This window comes from Moschus berezovskii, chromosome 12 (genome assembly GCF_049115385.1).
Source record: "Moschus berezovskii isolate FMDL1 chromosome 12, NW_MosBer_1.0, whole genome shotgun sequence".
Lineage (NCBI taxonomy): Eukaryota > Metazoa > Chordata > Mammalia > Artiodactyla > Moschidae > Moschus > Moschus berezovskii.
The window spans coordinates 87565019-87589404 of NC_142471.1; the positions used below are offsets into that span (position 1 = coordinate 87565019).

At 39.2% G+C, this 24386-nt stretch overlaps 1 protein-coding gene across 11 annotated transcripts in view; it reads right to left on the minus strand.

The window, feature by feature from the left end:
• The window catches only part of ATE1 (arginyltransferase 1), a 156456-nt gene that overhangs the window by 66584 nt on the left and 65486 nt on the right, over positions 1-24386 (minus strand). For all 11 annotated transcript variants that reach the window (XR_016038806.1, XM_088842386.1, XM_055424506.2 and 8 more), the window contains 2 exons: positions 21601-21782; positions 13915-14014 (listed from right to left, as the gene is read on the minus strand). Coding sequence is in view for 10 of the 11 variants with exons in the window: in XM_088842386.1 (XP_088698512.1) it covers positions 13915-14014; positions 21601-21782 (282 nt within the window). In the remaining variant the exon portion in view is untranslated. The remainder of the gene's footprint in view (positions 1-13914; positions 14015-21600; positions 21783-24386) is intronic.

Genomic DNA, 24386 nt, shown 5'->3' on the forward strand with positions numbered 1-24386 from the left:
ACTCACCTAGGGTCAGGCTCCAGAGAATTCCAGGCTATCCAGCAAGAGAAGGAAACTTAGGCTAGATGAAGGCCTTGTGGATAACAGATTGTAATTCAAGATCTGGCAAGTAGGTCTAACAAGAGGTTATCCACGTGCCTTCAGCAGCACGAGATCCCAATCTGTATTCTCATCTGCTATTGGCTGTCTCAGCTTCTATTCCCCCTACCACCTCTCTGTTCTCTCATCTGGCTATCTTTTGATTCACAGGCCCCTTTGAAAACCAGATGAAAGAAATCCATGAACTCTCTTCTCAAGGTAAATGTGCACGTGTACAAAGGTCTGCCTGTGCTCCAAGCTTTACAGACCTCTGCTTACAAAGCCCTAATCTAGCTCTGAGCCTCTGTTACTGTTCTCTATGTTACTATTCTCTACGCCTACTCCCACTAACTACTCATCCTTCCTACTGTCTTAATTCAAACTGCCTTAAAAGAGCAGATCTGAATGGTTTGCTCATCCACTACTCAGTAGGCAAAGCTTTAATATTACAAAATACATATCTTACATAATATTAATACTACTCTACCCTAACTACATTTTCTAGAACAATCCAGATTTCCTATATTCTGGCACTCTGGCAGAAGCCATTAAAATGCTTGGAGGTTACCATGTCTGGCCTTAGAAAAATAAAAGCATCGCTCATCGCCTCTTATACACAGGAAAGTCCTTTGACAAACCATGTGTTCTGATTTTTTAATCAGAAAATATAATCATTGAAAAAGTGGCTAAAGGATAAATGGAAGCTCCATAGAATGTTTCTTATGGTATATCTGGTTTTATTTTCAGTATGTTTCTAGGAGCTTTATTTGACTTGCTAAATTGTCCTTTCAGCTGAAGTCTAATTTATACAATCATTCTATATTTAAAAGCTAAACATGTATCTCATGATGAATTTTTTCTTCAAATCAATGTAAAACAAATCACTTAATTTTTTTGTTGTTGTTAACTGTATTTGTACCACTGTCTCATGAAGCCTGTTGTTCTAGAGTCAGTCTTGAGAATGTAGTATGTAATTCAGGGAAATGTAATTCCCTTCTTGGGACCTTACATAAAATCTATCCCAGTGAAACTAGTAATAGGAGACTCTAAGGTCCAGCAGAAGAAATACTGCCTGTTAACACAAGCTTCGGAGAAGGCAATGGCAAGCCACTCCAGTACTATTGCCTAGAAAATCCCATGGATGGAGGAGCCTGGTAGGCTGCAGTCCGTGGGGTCGCTAAGGGTCGGACACGACTGAGCTACTTCACTTTCACTTTTCACTTTCCACTTTCACACATTGGAGAAGGAAATGGCAACCCACTCCAGTGTTCTTGCCTGGAGAATCCCAGGGACGGGGGAGCCTGGTGGGCTTCCGTCTATGGGGTCACACAGAGTCGGACACGACTGAAGTGACTTAGCAGCAGCAGCAGCAGCAACCCTATATTGACCACCTTTGGGTTAGGCACTCATGCTTAACCTACTGGAGTGGAAATGGCAACCCACTCCAGTATTCTTGCCTGGAGAATCCCTATGGAGAGCCTTGTGGGCTACAGTCCATGGGGTCGCAAAGAGTCGGACATGACTGAATGACTAAGCATCCATGGTTAGTTCAGAGTTACATGGAGCTAAGAATGGTGACCTAAACTCAAAGACTGCCTCTCCTTGGGCAGACACTATAGGAATAGGAATTTCCATCAGAAGAGACCTATGGGCATAGCAGACATCTCAGTGCAGTGGATTTCTCTGCGTAGGACAAACAGAACGGAAAACCGGGGGGCAAAGGTATGTCTACAGGCAGACTGTGCAGAAACAGGAAGAAAAGGGAAGCCCTGAAGACCAAGCAAAGAAAGGTGGATCTAAGAGAACCGAGTGAGAGACCACGGATTTCCGAGCAAAACGATTCTCACTCAGCATAAATCACCCTCGAACAGTCCCGTGGGAGGCTAAGCATGAGATGGAAGGCGGCGGGAAGGCCCTCCAGCAGGGGGCACCGGGTTTCCTCTGCCTCTCAGTGTTGCCAGTCACCCCACTGCTGTCTATCTAAGATAATTACGTTCCTCAAGGCTGCGGCCCTTTAGCCACTGCCACCTATTTACACAAGAAGGCTTCTGAAAGAAAAGGGTCAAGCGTAAAAATCTTACAGTTGCCTTATTTTCTTCAGAATGCAGATATGAGACCCAAGAGAAGATGTATAAATCTAAGAAGGAGAGAAGACCTGAGCTGTGCTAGGGAGTCCTGGAGGCGTGGGGGAAGGAAGGGTGAGGACTGGTTTTATCTCACATCAACACCAAAGTTGAATACTAGGCAAGAAAAACAACAAACACTTCTGTGCATGTGCCTCTCTGTAACAGCTTAGTTCCAACCATGCCAGGGTGCAGTCCAGGAGCAAGGGATGCGCCAAACAGCCCTGTGCCACTAAAGCTGAAAAGGACTATAACTGCCCATCTGAAAATGTATAAGCCAACACTGTGCTCTTTGTACTAAAAAAGATGAACTGAATTTAGCTGCCAGGGACAGCAATTCACTTGGCTATTAAGAAGATGCCAAGTTTCTCTTTTTCTACAAAGCAAGAAAAACAAAACAATTTATAAATACTTAAGACAGACCTTACCATGCACATCAGAACTAAAACAACAAAGTGACGCATTTTGGAAATTTTAACCTTACTTGTTTCTGTTGCTCCTCGTAAGAGACCTCAAGATTTGCTAGATAAATCGCATTGTACAGAAACATTAAATTACCTTTAAGCTCACATAAAGGCCACACATAAGCCCCCAAAGAAAATTTAAGACAGTCCTGGGGTCATCAATAAGCTTATGGCTGCACAGGGTCATGAATTAGACACGAGAAACTTCTCTCTGGTGTGTCATACAGGATAGTTTATTTCAAGAATGTTACGGTGAACCCAAAATTAATCTTTCTGGCAGTTCTTTTTTGACAGCAGTAGTCAAATTACCTGTGGTAACTCAGCAACTGTAAAGCCCTACAGACTTCAATGGCAAGTAGGTAACCCCTGAAACAGGGTTTCTCAAGCCTTAGCACTACTGATATTCTGAGCAGGGAATTCTTTTTTGCTGGGGACTATGTATTGCAGAATGTTTAGAGGCATCCCTTGCCTTACAATACACAGTCTACATCAAAAAAGAATTCTCTGGCTCAAAATACCAGTAGCATACACACCCCTCTCCCACTGGCTCAATTGGGACAATCAAAGTTTTCAGAAATAAGATGAGGTGGGGACAGGGGCACAAATCGCCCCTGACAGAGAACCACTATTTTAGGATAAGCGGAAATAGGAACTTAGTCAAAGCTAGGTCATGAAACAAATTAATGTTAATTAAAATAATATTTAGGTTATACACTTAAATAACTATCAAAATCTATAATTATACTTCCTAGAAAAATTATTTATACTGTATTGTTATTTGAAGGATTTTATAAATTATTAACTTTATTCAAGTAGATAAATTTCTAAATCAATTTACAAATAAACTTTTAATTCAAATATAAACCACATATTATGTAGCACTATCACTGCAGAGTTACAGATGTTTAAATTCTTTGTGATGCTTTGTCAGTTTAAAGAAAAAAGCAAATTCAAGAGTACCTTCACTGTTCACCTGACAATGCAAGCAAAGCAACTTTCTCATTATTCTGAAAGTAAACATTCTAATAAACTTACATTTCACTACATTTCACTAACCTCGCCAAAGTTATAAAAAGATCTATCCTGTAGAAATCCCAAATGGGGTCACTTTATTTGGCGTAGATATGTACTTTCCCTCTAACCCATAATCAAATTATTCAATATTCTTTTATCTCCATCCAGCCATTTAAAGATACACTGAACATTTACTATAAATCAGGGGTTGCTGCTACAGTAAATAATAAATGAGCTCAAACTCCATCTTTCAAGAAGCTTATGAGTCAAAACAGACAGGAAAACAAGCAGTTATAACACAGAAAGTTAGATGGCATCATCGACTCAATGGACATGTGTTTGAGCAAACTCCGGACAGTGAAGGACAGGGAAGCCTGGCGTGCTGCAGTCCGTGGGGCTGCAAAGTCGGACATGACTGAGTGACTAAACAGCAACAACAGCATAATGCAGAGCAGTACATGTCAGGTATGGATCAACATGAAGTTGCCATGAAAACACATACTTGTATGTAGGAGAGTCGGGCAGCATCTCAGAGTGGAAACAAACCTAAGATGAATCTTGCAAAGTGAAAAGAGTGGAGGATATGACAGCTTTAATACGTGGGGGAGGAAAAGGTCTTTTTAAGGCATAATACTGAAGCCTGCAGCCACAGAGGAAAAGGATTGTAAATCAGGCTATATAAAAATTTTAAACTTTTGTATGATCACACACACACACACATATACACATATACATACCATAAACAATAATAGAGACAAATGATAAAATGGGATGTGACTGCCAAATGATGTTTGATATTAAACTATTAATAAAGAGCTTTTCATTGTTTTAATCATTCTAACTGAATTTCCATACAATGTATCATCCTGTTTAAATTAAAGAGATTCTCCACAGCTTTTATTTTTAAAAATTATTTGGAAGAAATGTGGAAGTGATTTACCTGCACATCATTCACACTTAAGTCAAGCATTCCCTGTAGGACTGACCGATATAATTCTAAGAGAGGAATTTGGTTATTTAATGGAGTCAATGCTAAGTTTGAAAAAGGTAAAGCTGGGATATTTTGCCATAACAGAAATATAATGACAGAAATAACTGACATGTTTATTAAACTAGTATGTGCTAGACAGTACCGTTAAAAAACTAAAAGTAATTATACAGTTGGAAAAAAAAAATTCAGTCTTGACCTCTGACTCAACCATACAAAAAATCAGTTTCAGACAGATTACTGAATTGTGAAAGGTAAAAGGAGAAAATACAAAAATACATTCCCATGGCCACAGGGTGGGCAGATTTCCATTGAACAAGACACAAAAGCAATAAAGATAAATCAGACTACATGAAAATTAAAAATTTCTGCTCACCAGAAAAAGAAAAGATAAGCATTGAGTGGAAGAAGATATCTGTAAAGTATTTATGCAATAAAGGATTATACTCAGAATATATAAAGAATGTCTACAAGTACTGGAGACTGACATCCCGGGAGATAAACGGGCAAAAGACACGAACAGATCCTTTACACATGGCCAACAGAAAAATGACAAGATGCTCAGCATTGCCAGTCAACAGCAATGCAAATTAACCCACAGGGCACCATTCTTGCTACACACCTATCAGAAGGTCTGCTGCTGGTGAGAGTATAAATTAGTATAATCGGTTAAAAACATGCTAGGCAGTATGAACTAAACCTGAATATGCCCACAACCTTTAATCTGGTAATCCCATATCTAGGTCTGTACGTGTGAGAAACGCAGACATATGTTAATGAATGGACATGTAAGAAATGCTCAACACTGCGGTTACATATTAGCCAAAACCTAGAAACAGTCCAACCACAAAAGGCATGAAAACCAACCACACACTGTACACACGAGCATGTGGGTAAATCTTACAAATGTACTGCTCAGTGAAACAAGCCAATCACAAACTAAAACACACCAAGTGATTCCACTCCAGTCAAGAGTAAACACAGGCGTGATTAGCCTTTTGCGATTGCCGCTGGGGGTGAGATAACAATCAAGGGGGACATGAAAGAGGTCTGTGGGGGACTGGAATGTCCTGTGTCGGCCTTGGTGCTGGCTGCACAAATGTCACCATGTGAACATGTCAAGTCACACGCTTAAGAACAGCACACGTCTCCATATAAACATCACACTTAGATGACAGGCTGACTCAGAAAAGAACTACAGAGAGGAAAGTCACGGAAAGGATAACCTGGACTCTGAGATGGGACTCAGATTTTCCTGAAGCGCTGTGTCTCTGTGAGAACGGCCTGCAGAGTAAGCCAGCCCACACTGAAACGTTCCTTCACCTCTTGGTTTTAACCGTGCAGGTAGGTGCCTGCCTTCCACATGTCACGCGTCTCAGTAAACTCACTGGGCACCTTCTCTTTGCCAATGGATTTGGTAGGCCCTGGGGACAGTAACAGGTAAGACAGAGTCTGCTCAAGGAACTGACAAGCAGGGACCACATGTGATCACCTTCCTCTTGCCCTGGCGTCTAGCGTGATGTTTTATACAGAGCAGGCCCTCCATGAACGCTGGCTGAGAGCACACCTGCAACAGCAGAGCACAAGGGGAGCCACAGATGAAGCATTGAGCAAGGACCAGTGGTCAGAGCGCCGAGGTGGTTCTCCATGGGAGGAGTGGGCAGGGGCGCAGGCGGGAGCACACAGAAGGCTTCCCTGAAGAGCAGGAGCCCATGCTGGGTCTGGAAAGGGAGGAGGGATGCGTGAGATCCCTTTCAGATGCAAGCAACGCAGGCTCAGGTGGGAAGAAAGGGCAGTTCAAAGGTACCTAAAACAGCACGGGGAGTCAGAGAACAGGGCTCTGTAAAGGAGGATGGCAAACAAGTAGGTTAGGGCAGAACTTGAGCTTGAGGATTTTTGAAAAGCTCCAAAGATGATTCAGGTTTTTCAAAGGTTAGTAATCAGGTTCTGTATCAAGCTTTCCATTTCACTGTGGAAACGGACATGAGGAGAAGAATGGGAAAGACCAGGTACTGATCAACAGTGTTCTTATTTCCCAGGTAATGTTTGTCACTGCTTCCACTTTGTAGTGGTTTAATCACTAACTCGTGTCTGACTCCTGCGACCCCATGGACTGTAGCCTGCCAGGCTCCTCTGTCCATAGGATTTTCCAGGCAAGAATACTGGAGAGGGTTGCCATTTCCTTTTCCAGAGGATCTTTCCAATCCAAGGATCAAACCCAGGTCTCCTGCACTGCAGGCAGATTCCTCACCAACTGTGCTACCAGGGAAGCACCAGTTAAAGTTTACTTTTACTTAATATGCAAGCATTTTAGGTTTCTCCAAAATATAAAGTTACATATACCTCATTGTAAATCTGATAAACAATGCCATTTATATGAATTTCAATTCTTACAACTCTCCTTCAAGTTGCTAAAATTGTAAAATGTGAATTAAAGCAAACTCTGGGCAGGAATCACACTGAGCATTAATTTTCTCAACTGCAATGAGCAGCTTAGAACACATGACCATGCTCTTGACTCTAATGTGGCAAAATTCCAGGTGTGACAACTTTAGAAACAAGAATACGTGATGAGAGTTTCATTCTTTCACCTCCTACTGCCTGGAGGAGACATCAGAAATCCCTTACTACGGTTACTCTGTGGTGATTTCTTCTGACCACATCTAATTCACTGGACACTTATTTTAACATCAAGAAAAATAGATGCTGAATCAAAAATCTGAGTGGTTTGTTCTGTGCTATGGGTAACTGATGAGATCATCTGTATTTCTTTCAAACCAGCAGTAGCAAAGTCACTACCACAACTACTCAAATACATCGGCCAGGGTTACAAGACTGCAGTAAAATAACATTTGCTAATTTGTCTGGTCAGGAAACTTCGAAAAGCTTGGGAGCTTGGGGATCTCAGCAGTACAGGATTCTGCAGATGCAGCTCTGTAAACGCCAATTTTTTTTAATTTTAGGTGCTTTTATAACAATAATAACCTTATTTTAGGCAAACTCCTACAGAATTCCAGAAGTGCTGTTTGACCGCAGTCAATCCAAGGCACTTAGTTTAGGAATGATTAATCACTGATGAATTAGCCTTTTGTTCCTTTTCTGACACTTTTGAACTCCTACTGATGTTTCAACTATCTGATGTCTGGCCATGTCATGATACCAAAGCAGACTGCCTGAATCACTGTTTACGTTGGCCTGCACACAAATCTGGATAAAGAGCTCAGTCAAAACACCTCCTTCAGATCACAGAATGGCCTTACGTTTGCAGTCTGAGGGACAACATGGAGAAGAAATTTTGAACAGATATTTGTACAGCCACGTTCACAGAAGCATTAGTCACAACATCCAAAGGGTGGAAGCACACCAAGTGTCCATCAATGGATGAATGCGTAAACAAAATGCGGTATATACATACCATGGAGTATTAGCCTGAAAAGGAATGAAATTCCAACACCTGCTACAACATGGATGAACCTTAAGCACATGCTAAGTGAAACAGACCAGTCACGAATAGGTAGACAATGTATGATTCCACTTATATGAAGTACCTGGAGGAGTCAAATTCAGAAAGTACAATGGTGGTTACAAGGTCTGGGGGAGAGAGGAATGCAGAGCTGTTAGTAATAATACAGCGAGGGGAATGGGGAGCTACTGCTTAATGGGATCAGAGTCTCAGTTCTGCAAGGTAAAGGAGTTCTAGAGATGGATGGTGGTGATGGCTGTACAAACAGCACGAACATACTTAATGCTTCTGAACTGCGCACTTAAAAATACTGCAGATAAAGTCTGTTATGTACATTTTATCACAATTAAAAGTCTTATTTAAAAAAAAAGACACAGGAGAGTATATCATCCCTTCTGATTCTAGCCACCATTGATGGCTTATGATGTCAGAAGGCCAGCAACCACCCTGTAACTGTGAGAGGAACAGACAAAGAAGACAAGCATTCTCTGAGGACAGAAGTCAGAAGTCAGAAGTCATCCCATCCACCCCTACTCCCCAGGACAGTTCCTCCAAGCAGAAACTCTCCTAAGTTGAAGATATAACTTCCATTCATTTCAGCCAGGTCCTGAGTCTCCAGATCAGAACTGATTTATGCCAAAACAGTACCAACTCCCATTAAAACAGTCACAATTATGGAAACAGTCAAAGTGAGCAATGATAACACCACAAATCAAGACAATTTTCTTTTCTATTTTCCAGCCCTCATTAAATTCCTCTGTGACTATTTTGCACCTTCTTCTAAGACTATGGCCACAGACAAAACCTATCTGATCAGGTACTGTTTACATAAATCAACCTTTATTTAAAATATACATACAGAGAGAACAATAAAACCAAAATAATTTAGTAACAATGCATTTTAGAGAATCTTACACACAAGAATAGAACTGCTATCACCTAGCAAACCATGAGCGCTCTGAGAGGAGGCTCTACAGCCACACATGTCATCTATGTAACTACAAAAATGACCATGTGGTGATTTTCATCTTGCAGTGTTCAACATTAGCAAGACAAGCAAACTCAAAATTTGTCATCATGTTAACAAATGCCTTGTAAGCCCAAGTCTGGATATTAAATGAAATGCTGCATGAAGATGAATTCTTGTAAGCCAAGTCGGGGGCACATCTGTAGGTATGACCACACGTGTGAATTTAGTAACTTTGCCAAAACCCTCTCACACTGTCAGCAACTTCACAGATTAGTTCAGCTCAACTCGGGACACGCGTCTGCACAGCTCAACACAGAATGGCTTTCGCCTCCGTGGGAATCTACACCTGTATCTACTCATTTCCACCCTACATCACGTGTTTCAGCCATCTGCTGCTGAATAAGAAAACCCCCCCCAAACTTAAGAGGCTTAAAACAACAATTAATTATACCTCATGATTCTGTGAGTTGGCTACAGCTCAGCTAGGTGGTTCTTCTGCCCCTGTCTGTTCAGCTCAATCAGGCAGCTGCATTCAGCTAGTTGCCTGGCTGCAGCTGAAACATTCAAGATGGCTTGAGGCCTCCCAAGTGGCCTCTCATGCCAGTAGGGTATTTGGACTTTATACATGATGACTGGCTTCAAAGACCAAGGAAGCAAAAGCTGTCTGCCTTCTCCTTCTTAAGGCTTGGGCCTGAAATCTCAGACAGTTACCTCTGTGCTATACTAATAGCCAGAGCAGGTCACAAGGCCAGATCAATCCACGGTGAGGAAAACAGAATGCACCTCTGATGGATGGAGCAACATACACAAACAGGGTACACGGTAAGAGGAAAGATGACGGAAAGCTCTGGAAACCATCTATCAAATGATGGTGATTCCTACACATAAAGATAGGCTCTTCATTTCAACATGCCTTCAGGACAGCTCATTATTCAATAAAAGAGAACAGGTAAAATCAACTCTTGGTGTATTTCAAACCTATTAAATACTTTACTTTGCCCTACATTATAAATGCATTATATGGTGAAGATTATAACTTAATATGTCTAAATCTATACCAGAAAACCCAAATGAAACATCGTCCTAGTTTCAGGTACAGTTGCTTGGTGCCACTTTATGTCCTGGATTACAAGTATGTGCCCCTCGGATGTAACCTCCATTAGATCAGAGCCTACATCTATACTGTATTAACAGCTGTATTCCCAGCATATAGTGTATACCAGGTACCTAAGAGACTACTCTTTCTTAGTTATTAAAAATACTCCTATTTTAAAATATATTCCTTCTTTCTTTAGTATCAGGTAAAAACCCCTTCTGTATATTTTCCACCATATATTTTACAATATGGCTAAAAATATGTCACTACTAATCCCTGAATCACTTAGTTATGCTCTAAGAAAGAAGATAATTTTAGCTATTACAATAAAATGCTAAATTTACCCTCAATTCAATCTTATAAGTAAGAACAATTTTAATAGTCATTTAGTCATTTAATGGGAGAAGGCAATGGCACCCTACTCCAGTACTCTTGCCTGGAAAATCCCATGGATGGAGGAGCCTGGTAGGCTGCAATCCATGGGGTCGCTAAGAGTTGGACACGACTGAGCGACTGAGCGACTTCACTTTCACTTTTCACTTTTATGCATTGGAGGAGGAGATGGAAACCCACTCCGGTGTTCTTGCCTGGAGAATCCCAGGGACAGGGGAGCCTGGTAGGCTTCCGTCTACTGGGTCGCACAGAGTCGAACACAACTGAGGCAACTTAGCAGCAGCAGCAGCAGCAGCAGTCATTTAACAGTCATTTAACTAGTCATTTTCTGTGAGTTATCTTTCATTGGTCTTTAGTTTTACACATTCAACTTGAAATGAGAAATATTCATGCTTGGACGGATACCCATCTTACAATTTCAAACACTACATTTTCTGGTTGAAAATTCCCATCTGTGTTATTCTCTCAAAACGGAGAGTTCTGATCTGCTCAAAATATAATAAAATATCCTTAACTGAAATGAAAATATTTTTACTCTTCAGTTACTTAAAATGACTGACTTACTTTCAATCATGATGTAATGAAAACAATTTTCTTAAAACAATACAAAAATTAAAAATACCATGTTTTTAATGTTGAGGACCCAAAGGTGTTCAAATCACCATGCCAAGAAAATACTGGCTTTACAAAACTAACTTAATATTCAATATTTTATCGTTATGATATTATCTCACAAATATTTACAAAGTCAATAAATATAGTTCAAATATTCAGAATTGTCTTCCCCAAGATACAATGTGAATAGGATATAATATGTTGGGAAAATTTAAAGTTTTGCTTTGAATGGTTACAGTGAGTGTTCCCATTACCTGCCTTTTCAACTCAGGACTGCACTCTAGTTTTACAGGTTTTAATACTGTTTCCAAATTTCCAACAGATATTAATATTGGGGATGTGGAAAAGCAAAGGTGAGATTCCTAAAAAGTTACTATTAAAATACTCCCAATATCTTCATATTTTTAAATCACTAGTATGAGTAATTAAATATGGTTTAATAATTAAGAAATATCAAGTTTAGTAATACAAGCATACACCTTTCTATTGCACTTTGCTTTACTGCTTTTTGCAGATATTGTGTTTTTTTATAATTGAAGTTTGAGGAAACCCTGAGTCAAAAAGCAAGTCCATCAGCACTGTTTTTCCAACAGCATTTGCTCACTTAGTGTCTCTGTGTCACACTTTGCTATTTCAAACCTTCCACCAGTGAAAAGATCACAACTTGATGAAGACTCAGATGATGGCTAGCATTTTCGGCAATAAATATTTTTTAATTAAGGTATACACATTGCATTTTTAGATATACTGCTATTGCACACTTAACAGTATGGTGTAACTGTTATGTGTGCTGGGAAATCAGAAAATTCATGTGACTTGATTTATTGCAATACTCACTTTATTGTGGTGGTCTGGAACTAAACCCGCAGTATCACTGAGGTATGCCTGTATTTACAAAGAACTTTAGCCTAAAGAGAATATTAAAACACTGGGAACTCCTAGCAAACATTACTAGGTACTATTTCTAATAACCTATCATTTGCATCTCTTACCATGTTGAAAGCACAATACAGAACCACAAACTAAAATTACCAATTCATTAACTTATTTTGCTTCTGAGTTATTCCTTGAAACACTGTTAACATACTTTATATACAAACCAATTAAGATTTCTTATATTTACACTGTTATGTACATTGTTAACAGAAGGCAGGACCCTAAAACACTCATAACAGCAAAGCTACAAAAGAGACTGACTGGCTGGCTGGTGACTGCCCTCCCCCTCCCTTTTTATATGAATGTATATGGCACTGTCACCTATTAATTCTTACTTAAATGCTCCTTCTCCATGAAATGTGCTTCCCCGTCATACCTACTCTCTTTTGGGGGTGGGGGGGTCTTTCTTCCCTTTTAATTAAACCCTTCCCTATTCCATACGTTATGCAGCAAACCCTACAGCCTCCTAGGCCACTTACCAGAGCACTGTACTGACCTGATTTTACATAAAATACCTGCCATCTTCATCTATATTACAAGTTTTAAGAGGAAGGTTCATATTCAAATCTTTTCATATCTTCAGAGCTTAAAGCAGTGCTCCAAGTAGAGCAGAGATATTTGGTTACTGTTACTATGGTGGGCAGGATATCTGTTCCTTTATACTGCTCTATACTTTCCAGGAGACCTGGGTTCGATCCCTGGGTCGGGAAGATCCCCTGGAGAAGGAAATGGTAACCCACTCCAGTATTCTTGCCTGGAGAATCCCATGGAGGGGAAAGTCTGGTAGGCTACAGTCCATGGGGTCGCAAAGAGTCGGACACGACTGAGCGAGTTCACTTCACTTCACTAATACTTAGAAAACATCAAAGAGTTTCATTAAAGAGAGTCATAAAACTTAACATCAAAAAACAAACAGCTCAATTAAAAAATGGGCAGAGGACCCGAACAGACATTTTTCTAAAGAAGACATACAAATGGTCAACAGGCACATGAAAAGATGCTCAACATCACTGATCACTGGAGACATGTAAATCAAAATCACAATGAGACATCACTTCACACCTGTCAGAATGGCTGTTATCAAAAAGACAACAAATAAGTGTTGACCAGGATGTAAAGGAAAGGGAACCGTCATACACTATAGGTGGAAATGCAAATTGGTACAGTCACTATGGAAAACAGTATGGAACTTTCTCAAAAAATTAAAAATAGAACCATCAAACAAATCTGGCAATTCCACTTGAGTATTTTGCCAAATAAAAGTACTAATTCAAGTAGATACATGCACTCCTATGTTGACTGCAATATTACTGGCAATAGCAAAGATACAGAAGCAACCTCAGTGCCCATCAAGAGAAGAATGGATAAAGAAGACAGGTGTATATATATATATATACACACACACACACACACACACACACACACATACATACCTTGAGGATGTACCTTAAGAAGGGAGATTTCTCAATGGGTATTACTGTGCTATTGCAAGTAAGCAGGGCCTTACTGAAGTCCTAGAATGGCTGGGATTGTTATATTTTCAGTGAATTTCTACAGATTAACCTATATTAAACAAATACTAACTACCTATTTGTCAGTCATGGCTTTATGCAATGAAGAAGCTAGACTCTATGAAAAGTTTAAGACAGTTAAAAATAATTCATGATTTATATTAAAACATACAATCATGTTAAACTAATATGATGAAAAATTACAAAAGCACTAATTTTCATAACTTGAATCTATAGAAGACACATATGAAAATCAACTTTACCTTATACTTCATCTTGGGACATGAATGAATGTAGAAACCCATATAGTAATAGCTGAGTTGAGGTGTTTTCTCATGAAGTTGCCTAGTAAAAGCAATTTCTCTGCCAAAAGAAGAATAAAGATGAAAGTACAGTTAAATCTAGTTCCAATTTCAAAGTACTATTTGTTAACATATCTCATCAAATCTGACATTAAACTATCAAAAAAACCCAAGTGTTGCAAGAAAAACAATTTTAAAAACACTTTAAGATGATTTTTACTAAAGAGACACCAAAAAAACTGTATTATTTTGAGCAAATGCACCAAAGTTCTGGTATGCACTTCACTGGACACAGCAGTGTATAAAAACTCAAACGGCATAAAAGTACAAAGATCTGTTTAATACAATTTCATGTCATTATTCATTATCACTTGGAGTTCTCAAAGACTGGGTGTATCAGGTTAAAAACAGTACAATAAATTTTAGAAAACTCAAAAACCAACAAATTTCAGTGAGAATGTTATTATGAATCTTTACATGCAAACACTTTCAACTATATATAACATGTTACTCATTCCTGTGTCCAGACGCTACTCTTTTATTTTCTCTAAAACTAAAGAGCAAGAAAACAGGTTATCTCACTGCTTTTTCTCTACTTGTTGGCACAGGCAAGGATTAATTGAACAAAGAAGTTGTCAGCAATGCCTACGGTTGATGTGGTTTTAATTTGTATCCGGATAAATCTGGGCACAGAATTCCATCCTATTTGCCCAACTGAATGACCGCTTGCATTGGAAAAGTTTAAGCAAAACTTCAGTACATTTCTGAAGCATGAGAACAGTTTTTTGTTTTGTTTTTATGTTTGTTTCCCAAAGGTTTTAATTTCTTTTTCTTTGTTTTTAGTAGCAATGGATGTTTGAAATCCAAGGAGAGGTTTATTTTTTAAGGGAATAGTCTGTGCATTTTGCAAGCTCAAATTTAAATCACTTAAGGGTTGATACCCTAAAAGTTCATCTTTACAACAAAAGTATTTCTAAATCCAAACAGACTTAACATTATGAGGCTAAATCAGAAGAGATCCTATTATTCCTAAAACTAATCCACTCTCAAAGTTCAAACCAGAGAAGAAAGCACTGATACCGAAATGCAGGACCACCCAGCTCTGAAGAGGACCGCCCAGCCCTCCTTCACTCAGCCCTGTTCATCTCAGTGAACTGCATCACCACTCCACCCTAAGCTGTTCAGACCCTACGCCTATGAGTCATCCTTGTAGATTCACGTCCTACATCCAACCCATCAACAAGTCCAGCTGGCTCTATCTCCAAATACCGTGAATCGGACCATTCCTCACCACCCCCACCTCAGATATTTCGGTCCAAGCCACCATTATGGCTCCCTTGGACAATTCTAACAGCCTCCAAACACATGTCCAGTGTCCACTCTTGCCCTCCATAACCCCAGAGAGGTTGGGCTGGTATCACATTGGGTTGGTATCAAACTTAGATAAAATGATGGAGAGTTCTGACAAAACATGGTTCACTGGAGAAGGGAATGGCAAACCACTTCAGTACTGTTGCCTTGAGAACCCCATGAACAGCATGAAAAAGCAAAAAGACAAGACAATGAAAGATGAACTCCCCAGGGCAGTAGGTGCCCAATATGCTACTAGATATCAGGGGACTAATACCTCCAGAAAGAATGAAGAGACGGAGCCAAAGCAAAAACAGTACCCAGTTGTGGGTGCGACTGGTGATGGAAGTAAAGTCCAATGCTGTAAGAGCAACACTGCATAGGAACCTGAAATGTTAGGTCCATGAATCAAGGCAAACTGGAAATGGTTGAACAGGAGATGGCAAGAGTGAACATCGCCATTTTAGGAATCAAAGAGCTAAAATGGACTGGAATGGGTGAATTTAACTCAGATGACCATTATATCTACTACCGTGGGCAAGAATCCCTTAAAAGAAATGGAGTAGCCATCATAGTCAACAAAAGAGTCCGAAATGCAGTACTTGGATGCAATCTCAAAAATGGCAGAATGATCTCTGTTCATTTCCAAGACAAACCATTCGATATCACAGTAATCCAAGCCTATGCCCCTGAAGGCTGAAGTTGAACAGTTTTACAAAGACCTACAAGACCTTCCAGAACTCACACCCAAAAAAGATGTCCTTTTCATTATAGGGGACTGGAATGCAAAAGTAGGAAGTCAAGAAATACCTGCAGTAACTGGCAAATTTGGCCTTGGAGCATGGAATGAAGCAGGGCAAAGGCTAATAGAGTTTTGCCAAGAGAACGCACTGGTCATAGCAAATCCCATCTTCCAACAACACAAGAAGACTCTACACATGGACATTACCAGATGGTCAATATCGAAATCAGACTGATTATATTATTTGCAGCCAAAGATGGAGAAGCTCTATACAGTCAGCAAAAACAAGACCGGGACCTGACTGTGGCTCAGATCATGAACTCCTTATTGCCAAATTTGGACTTACATTGAAGAAAGTAGCAAAGACCACTAGACCATTCAGGTATGACCTAAATCAAACCCCTTTTGATTATACAGTGGAAGCGAGAAATAGAGTCAAGGGATTAGATCTGATACACAGATGGATGGAGGTTCGTGACACTGTACAGGAGGCAGTGATCAAGACCATCCCCAAAAAAAGAAATGCAAAAAGGCAAAATGGTTGTCTGACGAGGCCTTACAAATAGCTGTGAAAAGAAGAGAAGCGAAAAAGCAAAGGACAAAAGGAAAGATATACTCATTTGAATGCAGAGTTCCAAAGAATAGCAAGGAGAGATAAGAAAGCCTTCCTCAGTGATCAGTGCAAAGAAATGGAGGAAAACAACAGAATGAGAAAAACTAAAGATCTCTTCAAGAAAATCAGAGATACCAAGGGAACATTTCATGCAAAGATGGGCACAATAAAGGACAGAAATGGTATGGACCTAACAGAAGCAGAAGAAATTAAGAAGAGGTGGCAAGAATACACAGAAGAACTGTACAAAAAAGATCTTCATGACCCAGATAACAACGATTGTGTGAACACTCACCTAGAGCCAGACATCCTGGAATGTGAAGTCAAGTGGACCTTAGGAAGCATCACTATGAACAAAGCCAGTGGAGGAGATGGGATTCCAGTTAAGCTATTTCAAATCCTAAAAGATGATGCTGTGAAAGTGCTGCACTCAATATGCCAGCAAATTTGGAAAACTCAGCAGTGGCCACAGGACTGGAAAAGGTCAGTTTTCATTCCAATCCCAAAGAAAGGCAATGCCAAAGAATGCTCAAACTACTGCACATTTGCTCTCATCTCACATGCTAGCAAAGTAATGCTCAAAATTCTCCAAGCCAGGCTTCAACAGTACGTGAACCATGAACTTCCAGATGTTCAAGCTGGTTTTAGAAAAGGCAGAGGCACCAGAGATCAAATTGCCAACATCCGCTGGATCATGGAGAAAGCAAGAGAGTTCCAGAAAAACATCTATTTCTGCTTCATTGACTAAGCCAAGGCCTTTGACTGTGTGGATCACAATAAACTGTGGAAAATTCTGAAATAGATGGGAATACCAGACCACCTGACCTGCCTCCTGAGAAATCTATATGCAGGTCAAGAAGCAACACTTAGAACTGGACATGGAACAATAGACTAGTTCCAAATCAGGAAAGGAGTGCGTCAAGGCTGTATATTGTCACTTGGCTTATTTAAGTTATATGCAGAGTACATTATGAGAAACATTAGGCTGGAGGAAGCACAAGCTGGAATCAAGACTGGCGGGAGAAATATCAATAACCTCAGATATACAGATGACACCACCCTTGTGGCAGAAAACAAAGAACGAAAAAGCCTCTTGATGAAAGTAAAAGAGGAAAAGTGAAAAAGTTGGCTTAAAACTCAACATTCAGAAAACTTAAGATCATGGCATCTGGTCCCACAATTTCATGGCAAATAGATGGGGAAACAGTGACAAGCTTTATCTTTTTGGGCTAAAAAATCACTGCAGATGGTGACTGCAGCCATGAAATTAAAAGACACTTACTCCTTGGAAGGAAAGTTATGACCAACCTAGATAGCATATTGAAAAGCAGAGACATTACTTTGCCAACAAAGATCCACCTGGTCAAGGCTATGGTTTTTCCACTGGTCATGTATGGATGTGAAAGCTGGACTGTAAAGAAAGCTTCAGTTGTTCAGTTCAGTCGCTCAGTCGTGTCCGACTCTCTGCGACCCCATGAATCACAGCACGCCAGGCCTCCCTGTCCATCACCAACTCCTGGAGTTCACTCAAACTCATGTCCATCGAGTCGGTGATGCCATCCAGCCATCTCATTCTCTGTCGTCCCCGTCTCCTCCTACCCCCAATCACTCCCAGCATCAGAGTCTTTTCCAGTGAGTCAACTCATCGCATGAGGTGGCCAAAGTATTGCAGCTTCAGCTTTAGCATCAGTCCTTCCAATGAACACCCAGGACTGATCTCCTCTAGAATGGACTGGTTGGATCTCCTTGCAGTCCAAGGGACTCTCAAGAGTCTTCTCCAGCACCACAGTTCAAAAGCATCAATTCTTCGGCGATCAGCTTTCTTCACAGTCCAACTCTCACATCCATACATGACCACGGGAAAAAACCATAGCCTTCTCTGTCCATGGGATTTTCCAGGCAAGAGTACTGGAGTGGGTTGCCATTCCCTTCTCCATGGGACCTTCCCAACCCAGGGATCAAAGCCTGGTCTCCTGCATTGCAGGCATATGCTTTACCATCTGAGCTATCAGGGAAGCCAAACATGAACTCCTTTGAGCCGGATAGACAAAGGAGTCTCTAAAATTCTGCTGTCAGTTTTTTAATTTACTGTCTGCTTTAACAAAGCTGGAAGTGTCTGATTCACATCTACACACTTCCAGACACAAACTGTGCTCAAATATCTGTTAAACAAATTAATTACACTTCTAAAATTCATCTTGCCAAAAAAGAAAGAGTAAATAAATTCCAGACTCATGAACCCCAATTCAAACATTTTTAAAATCTGAAGGCCAGCTTACATACAAATCTATACTTAATTACAAATTAAAATATAGAAACTCTATATTGACTATATGATTGCTTAAGATACTGAAGAAATGGAGGAAAAATTTAACAGGTTTCACTGAAACACACTGAAATCAATAATGCAATTGGTAACTTGTAACCTACTCTCCCCAGCTTCGCTTCATAATGTCAATCTGCTGGCTGCCTTTCCTCTTCTACAATCTCAGCAATCTCAGCAACTGAGATTCTCCAGAGCACTGAAAGGCTGCAGTGCAGTGGCAATCTCCTCACCCTCCACTGGCCCCAACTGTCACGCTCCGCAGGCTCCTCTCCTACTTCCTCAAAGCTCTACAGCTCCAGAATTTTCAACAGCTCGATCAAGCAGCAAATAGACTGCTGGAAACAGTTTCTTCTGGGAATTGATTATTTGCAATCTCAAATGCAATAGGATTTCTATATCTTTTTGTTCATTGAGAAATAAAATATTTCATACAGAGGCTGGGATTTATTCTGTATGAATAAATATTCTTAATATTGATCTGAGAAGTCTAGACAAATCCACAGCTACACACTGTAAAGTTAGAGATACAAAAAATAAAGGAAGAAGAAAATGGCAATAATTTTGAAATACTGAATAATTCTGGTACAAATAAGAAGTATCTTTTCTGAAATATGCACTTCCAAAGTTACAAAATATGAATGCTGTTAAATAATCAGTTCCAATTTCACAGTCACAAAGATACCACAGAGACTCTTGAATAGTTTTTAATTAGTTTTACACAAAAAGCAATTAAATAAATAAGAAAAATAAAAGATTATTACAGTGATCAGTTGTAAACACTGTATTTTAAAAATCTGCTATATAACGTGGTATTGAGAGACAGGTCAGGTCACGTTGAAAATATCAGCATGTGGGCCACTGAGAAACACATAGAAAATTAACTATGGACCATATTTCGTTTTAAATCAACTAGTGATTTAAAAAAAAAAATCAACCCTGATACTTTTATAATTCAGAGAAAAGCACATGTACAATAAATAAAATAATCTCAAAGTATGTTTTACCTTGATGTGAAAATCATGACCATCAGAGAAAACAATGGGAAAAACAAAGAGAAAAAAGTGATTCAATGACAAACAGGGAGAAAAGAGAGACAAGCTCCCAGACAAATTCTCAATCCTCCTCCCTCTACTGCATGTACACACAGACAGGCAGGAATAAAAATAAAAACAAATTATTTTCATGAGACAAGACCCCACTCTTTTTATCATCAGGATAATGTACCTAAAAACATGTGTGCTATGTTGCATACATTTGCAGCAATGGACATAAAAAGGAAAACATCTTTGGATGAGGTTATAGAGTCAATGGACAGTCAGGGACTCCCTGGTCCTGTTCTATATACTTTATATAATTGTACATTTCTTCCAACAGACTCAGAGGGCTTTAGTTCATTTATGCCAAATTCAAATAACCTTTAATTAATATATATATATATACACACATCTGGTCCCATCACTTCGTGGGAAATAGATGGGGAAACAGTGGAAACAGTGTCAGACTTTATTTTGGGGGGCTCCAAAATCACTACAGATGGTGATTGCAGCCAGGAAATTAAAACACGCTTACTCCTTGGAAGGAAAGTTATGACCAATCTAGATAGCATATTAAAAAGCAGAGACATTACTTTGCCAACCAAGGTCCGTCTAGTCAAGGCTATGGTTTTTCCCGTGGTCATGTATGGATGTGAGAGTTGGACTGTGAAGAAAGATGATCGCTGAAGAATTGATGCTTTTGAACTGTGGTGTTGGAGAAGACTCTTGAGAGTCCCTTGGACTGCAAGGAGATCCAACCAGTCCATCCCAAAGGAGATCAGCCCTGGGTGTTCATTGGAAGGAATGGGATGCTGAAGTTGAAACTTCAATACTTTGGCCACCTCATGCGACGAGTTGACTCACTGGAAAAGAGTCTGATGCTGGGAGGGATTGCGGGCAGGAGGAGAAGGGGACGACAGAGAATGAGATGGCTGGATGGCATCACCGACTCGATGGACATGAGTTTGGGTAAACTCTGGGAGTTGGTGATGGACAGGGAGGCCTGGCGTGCTGCGATTCATGAGGTCGCAAAGAGTCGGACACAACTGAGCGACTGAACTGAACAGAACTGATATATATACAAACAAAATAGGGATGACAAGAAATATATAAATAATGTAACATTTAAAAACCACTGAGCGGCTCTGACAGGGGAGTTTAAATAAATGCATAAACTAAACAGCAAAAGCATCGCAATGACTTCTCAAACACTAGATAAGATGGATACCTTAAAAAGGGAATTACCATCAGACAAAAGCCAATGCAGGAGCTGTGGGTTTGATCCCTGGGTCAGAAAGATCCCCTGATGGAGGAAAAGGAGAATCCCACGGACAGAGGAGCCTGATGGGCTAAAGTCCATGGAGTCACAAAGAGTCGGACACTACTGAAGCAACACAAGCACACACGTTGTGGCCTCAGTTCTAAACATGTTATATCTAAATACAAATATATAAGAGACTAAAAGAGCAACAAATTATGTACTATCTAACAGAATTTCTACTGTTATATAATAAAATATAATCAAATGAAGAAATATTTGAAGTTCTATATGGCCCATTACAACTGTCAAAAGCAATCTTACCGGAGCGCAGAGTAGACACCCAAAGACAGAAATGAATAATCAGGATCGTAGTACAAATATACAGATGATACACAATATGGAAGAATGTCAATCACCCCCACAGCAACGATCTTCCCATCAAGCCAGTACTGCTGGTGAAAGGAGCCATAACCACAATCTGGTCCATTAGGGGAATTCTCCGTCTGTGAAAAAGTAGACATAGAAACAGCTTGTCACTTTTATCTTTATATTAAAAAATATTAATAATTAACTTTTTCTATTTGTGTTTTACTCAACTGAGTAACTCCTAAAATTTCTTCTTTTCTGCAACTATCTTCTGACTCTCAGAAGAGTCATATCCTGCAAAACTTTTTAGTTGTAGAAACACTGATGAAACGAAACAAGAGAGAAAAATCAACTTAACATTTTTTCAGCTTATTTTTTTCTGCTCCATGCAAAAGCTGGGAACAAATGATGAAAGAGAGCAAGGAGAACATAAGAGGGCTGAGTGCGAACAGGACCATCCTCAGCTGCCAGCCAGGCCTGGTCTGTGACCACTCTTGCATTCAGAAGGCATATGAGCTCATAATTTTTTCTAGGTACAAGTTCCTGCGTAGGCACAAAGAGCTATGACATTTCTCCCTATTAGCCAAAGGACAGTGAAAGTTATCCCCTTACCATCATCTTAAAGTCCCTATAATCCCACAGAAGAAAATGCCACAAATTTTTCCTAAAGAAATCTAGAGATTGCTAAATATAACCATTTTCTGTAAATAGCTTATGATATTTCTCATTGTAAAATTCAACATGAATTTAAATGTAACTGTTATTAAATGAAAACCATACAATGAAAATTATGGAGCACCATAAGAAAATGCTTTGTCAGAGACTGCATGGATGTTAGAGATGAACAATTTAAGTGAACAAATATATTAATAACAAAACTTGTGTGACATATTCACACACTCAAAGTCAAAGAATGTATATGGAAGAAGGCTAGAAGGGAATGAAGCAGAATGAAAAAAAGCAGGTTTGTTAACAATAAAACCAGAAAAAGACATTATAAGACAGGAAAACTATGTAACAGTATCTCATAAACACAGAAGGAAAAATCCTCACAAAATAGTAGCAAATCAAACCCAACAATGTATAAAAAGAATTACACACTATGACAGAGTAGGATTAACCCCAGGTATGCAAGGTCAGTTCAAATATTAGAGAATTTAAAAAAGAAAAGCAGTTAATATAATCCCACCATCAAAATAGGCTAAAAGAAAAGTATGATCATATTGATTGATAGAGAAAACATATCTGACAAAATCCAAAACCCATTCATGACAAGAAGTTCTCAGCAAACTATGACTAGAGAAACTTCATCAACTTTGTAAAGAACATATACAAAAAGTCTACAGCTATCATCACACTCAACTGTAAGAAACTGGATCATCTCCCCCTAAAATGGGGAACAAGACAATGATATCTTCCTTCATTACTTCTATTCAGTATCATACTGGAAATCCTAATTAGTGTAATAATATGAGAAAAGGAAATAAAAGATATTCATACGCACTGAAAAGGAAAAAAATAAAACTGTTTCACAAATGACGTGACATACTATGTAGAGAATTTCAAAGAATCAACAACAAAAACTGAAACTAATAAGCAATTACAAGATTACAGGACACAAGGTTGACATGCAAGGCAACTGCTCCCCTATATATAAGCAATGACTGGAATTTGAAATTAAAAGCACAACACCATTTACAAAACCACCAAAAAAATTTACACACCTAAGTATAAATCTAACAATATATTCAGAACCCATATGCAAAACACTAGAAAACTGTGACAAAAGGAATAAGACATAAACAAATGGAAAATACTGTATGTTCATTTTGACTGAGATGTCCATTCTTCCCAAGTTAAGTCTCCAGACTGAATGCAATCTCAATCAAAATCCCAGCAACTTATTTTGTGAATACTGGCAAATTAATTCTAATGTTTATATGGAAAGGAAAAAGAGTCAGGATAACAAGACAGCACTGAAGAACAACAAAGTCGGAAGACTGACACCACTTGACATCAAGACTTACTACAAAGCCACAATCATCGAGCGGGTGTGATACTGGTGAGCGAACACATGAGACACCAGGACAGAACAAAATCCACACAAACACAGTCAACTGCCCCTTGACAAAGAAGCAGAGATAATTCAAGAGAGAAAGAACAGTCTGTACAACAAAAGGCACTGGAACAACTGGACATCCAGATGCAAAAAAAAAGCAGTATCCAGTCACATACCTCACACCTTGCACAAAAAATTAACTCTATGTAAAATGCGAAACTTCTAGATGATAACGCAGGTAAAAATCTTGGGTATGGCGATGAGATTTTAGATGAAACACCAAAAGGCACAATCCATGAAGGAAATAACTGTCAAGCTGGACATCACTAAAATTAAAAACCTCAAGTCTGTGAAATACATTGTTATGAGAATAAAAAGGCAAGCCACTGACTGGAGAAAACCTTGCAAAATATCTCAAAAAGAACTGGTATTCAAAAAAAAAAGCACTCTTAAAACTCACCAACGAGAAAACAACTTAATTAAAAACCAGACAAAATATCTAGTGAGACACTTCACCAAAGATGATTACAGATGCCAAACATGAATACAAAAAGATGTTCAAAAAATAAAAAGATGCTCAATATCATTTGTTGTTACGAAACTGAAATTTAAAAAAAAAAAAAAAAACAGAGTATTACACAACTGTTAGAATAGCTGAAATCCAATACCCTGAATATCAAAC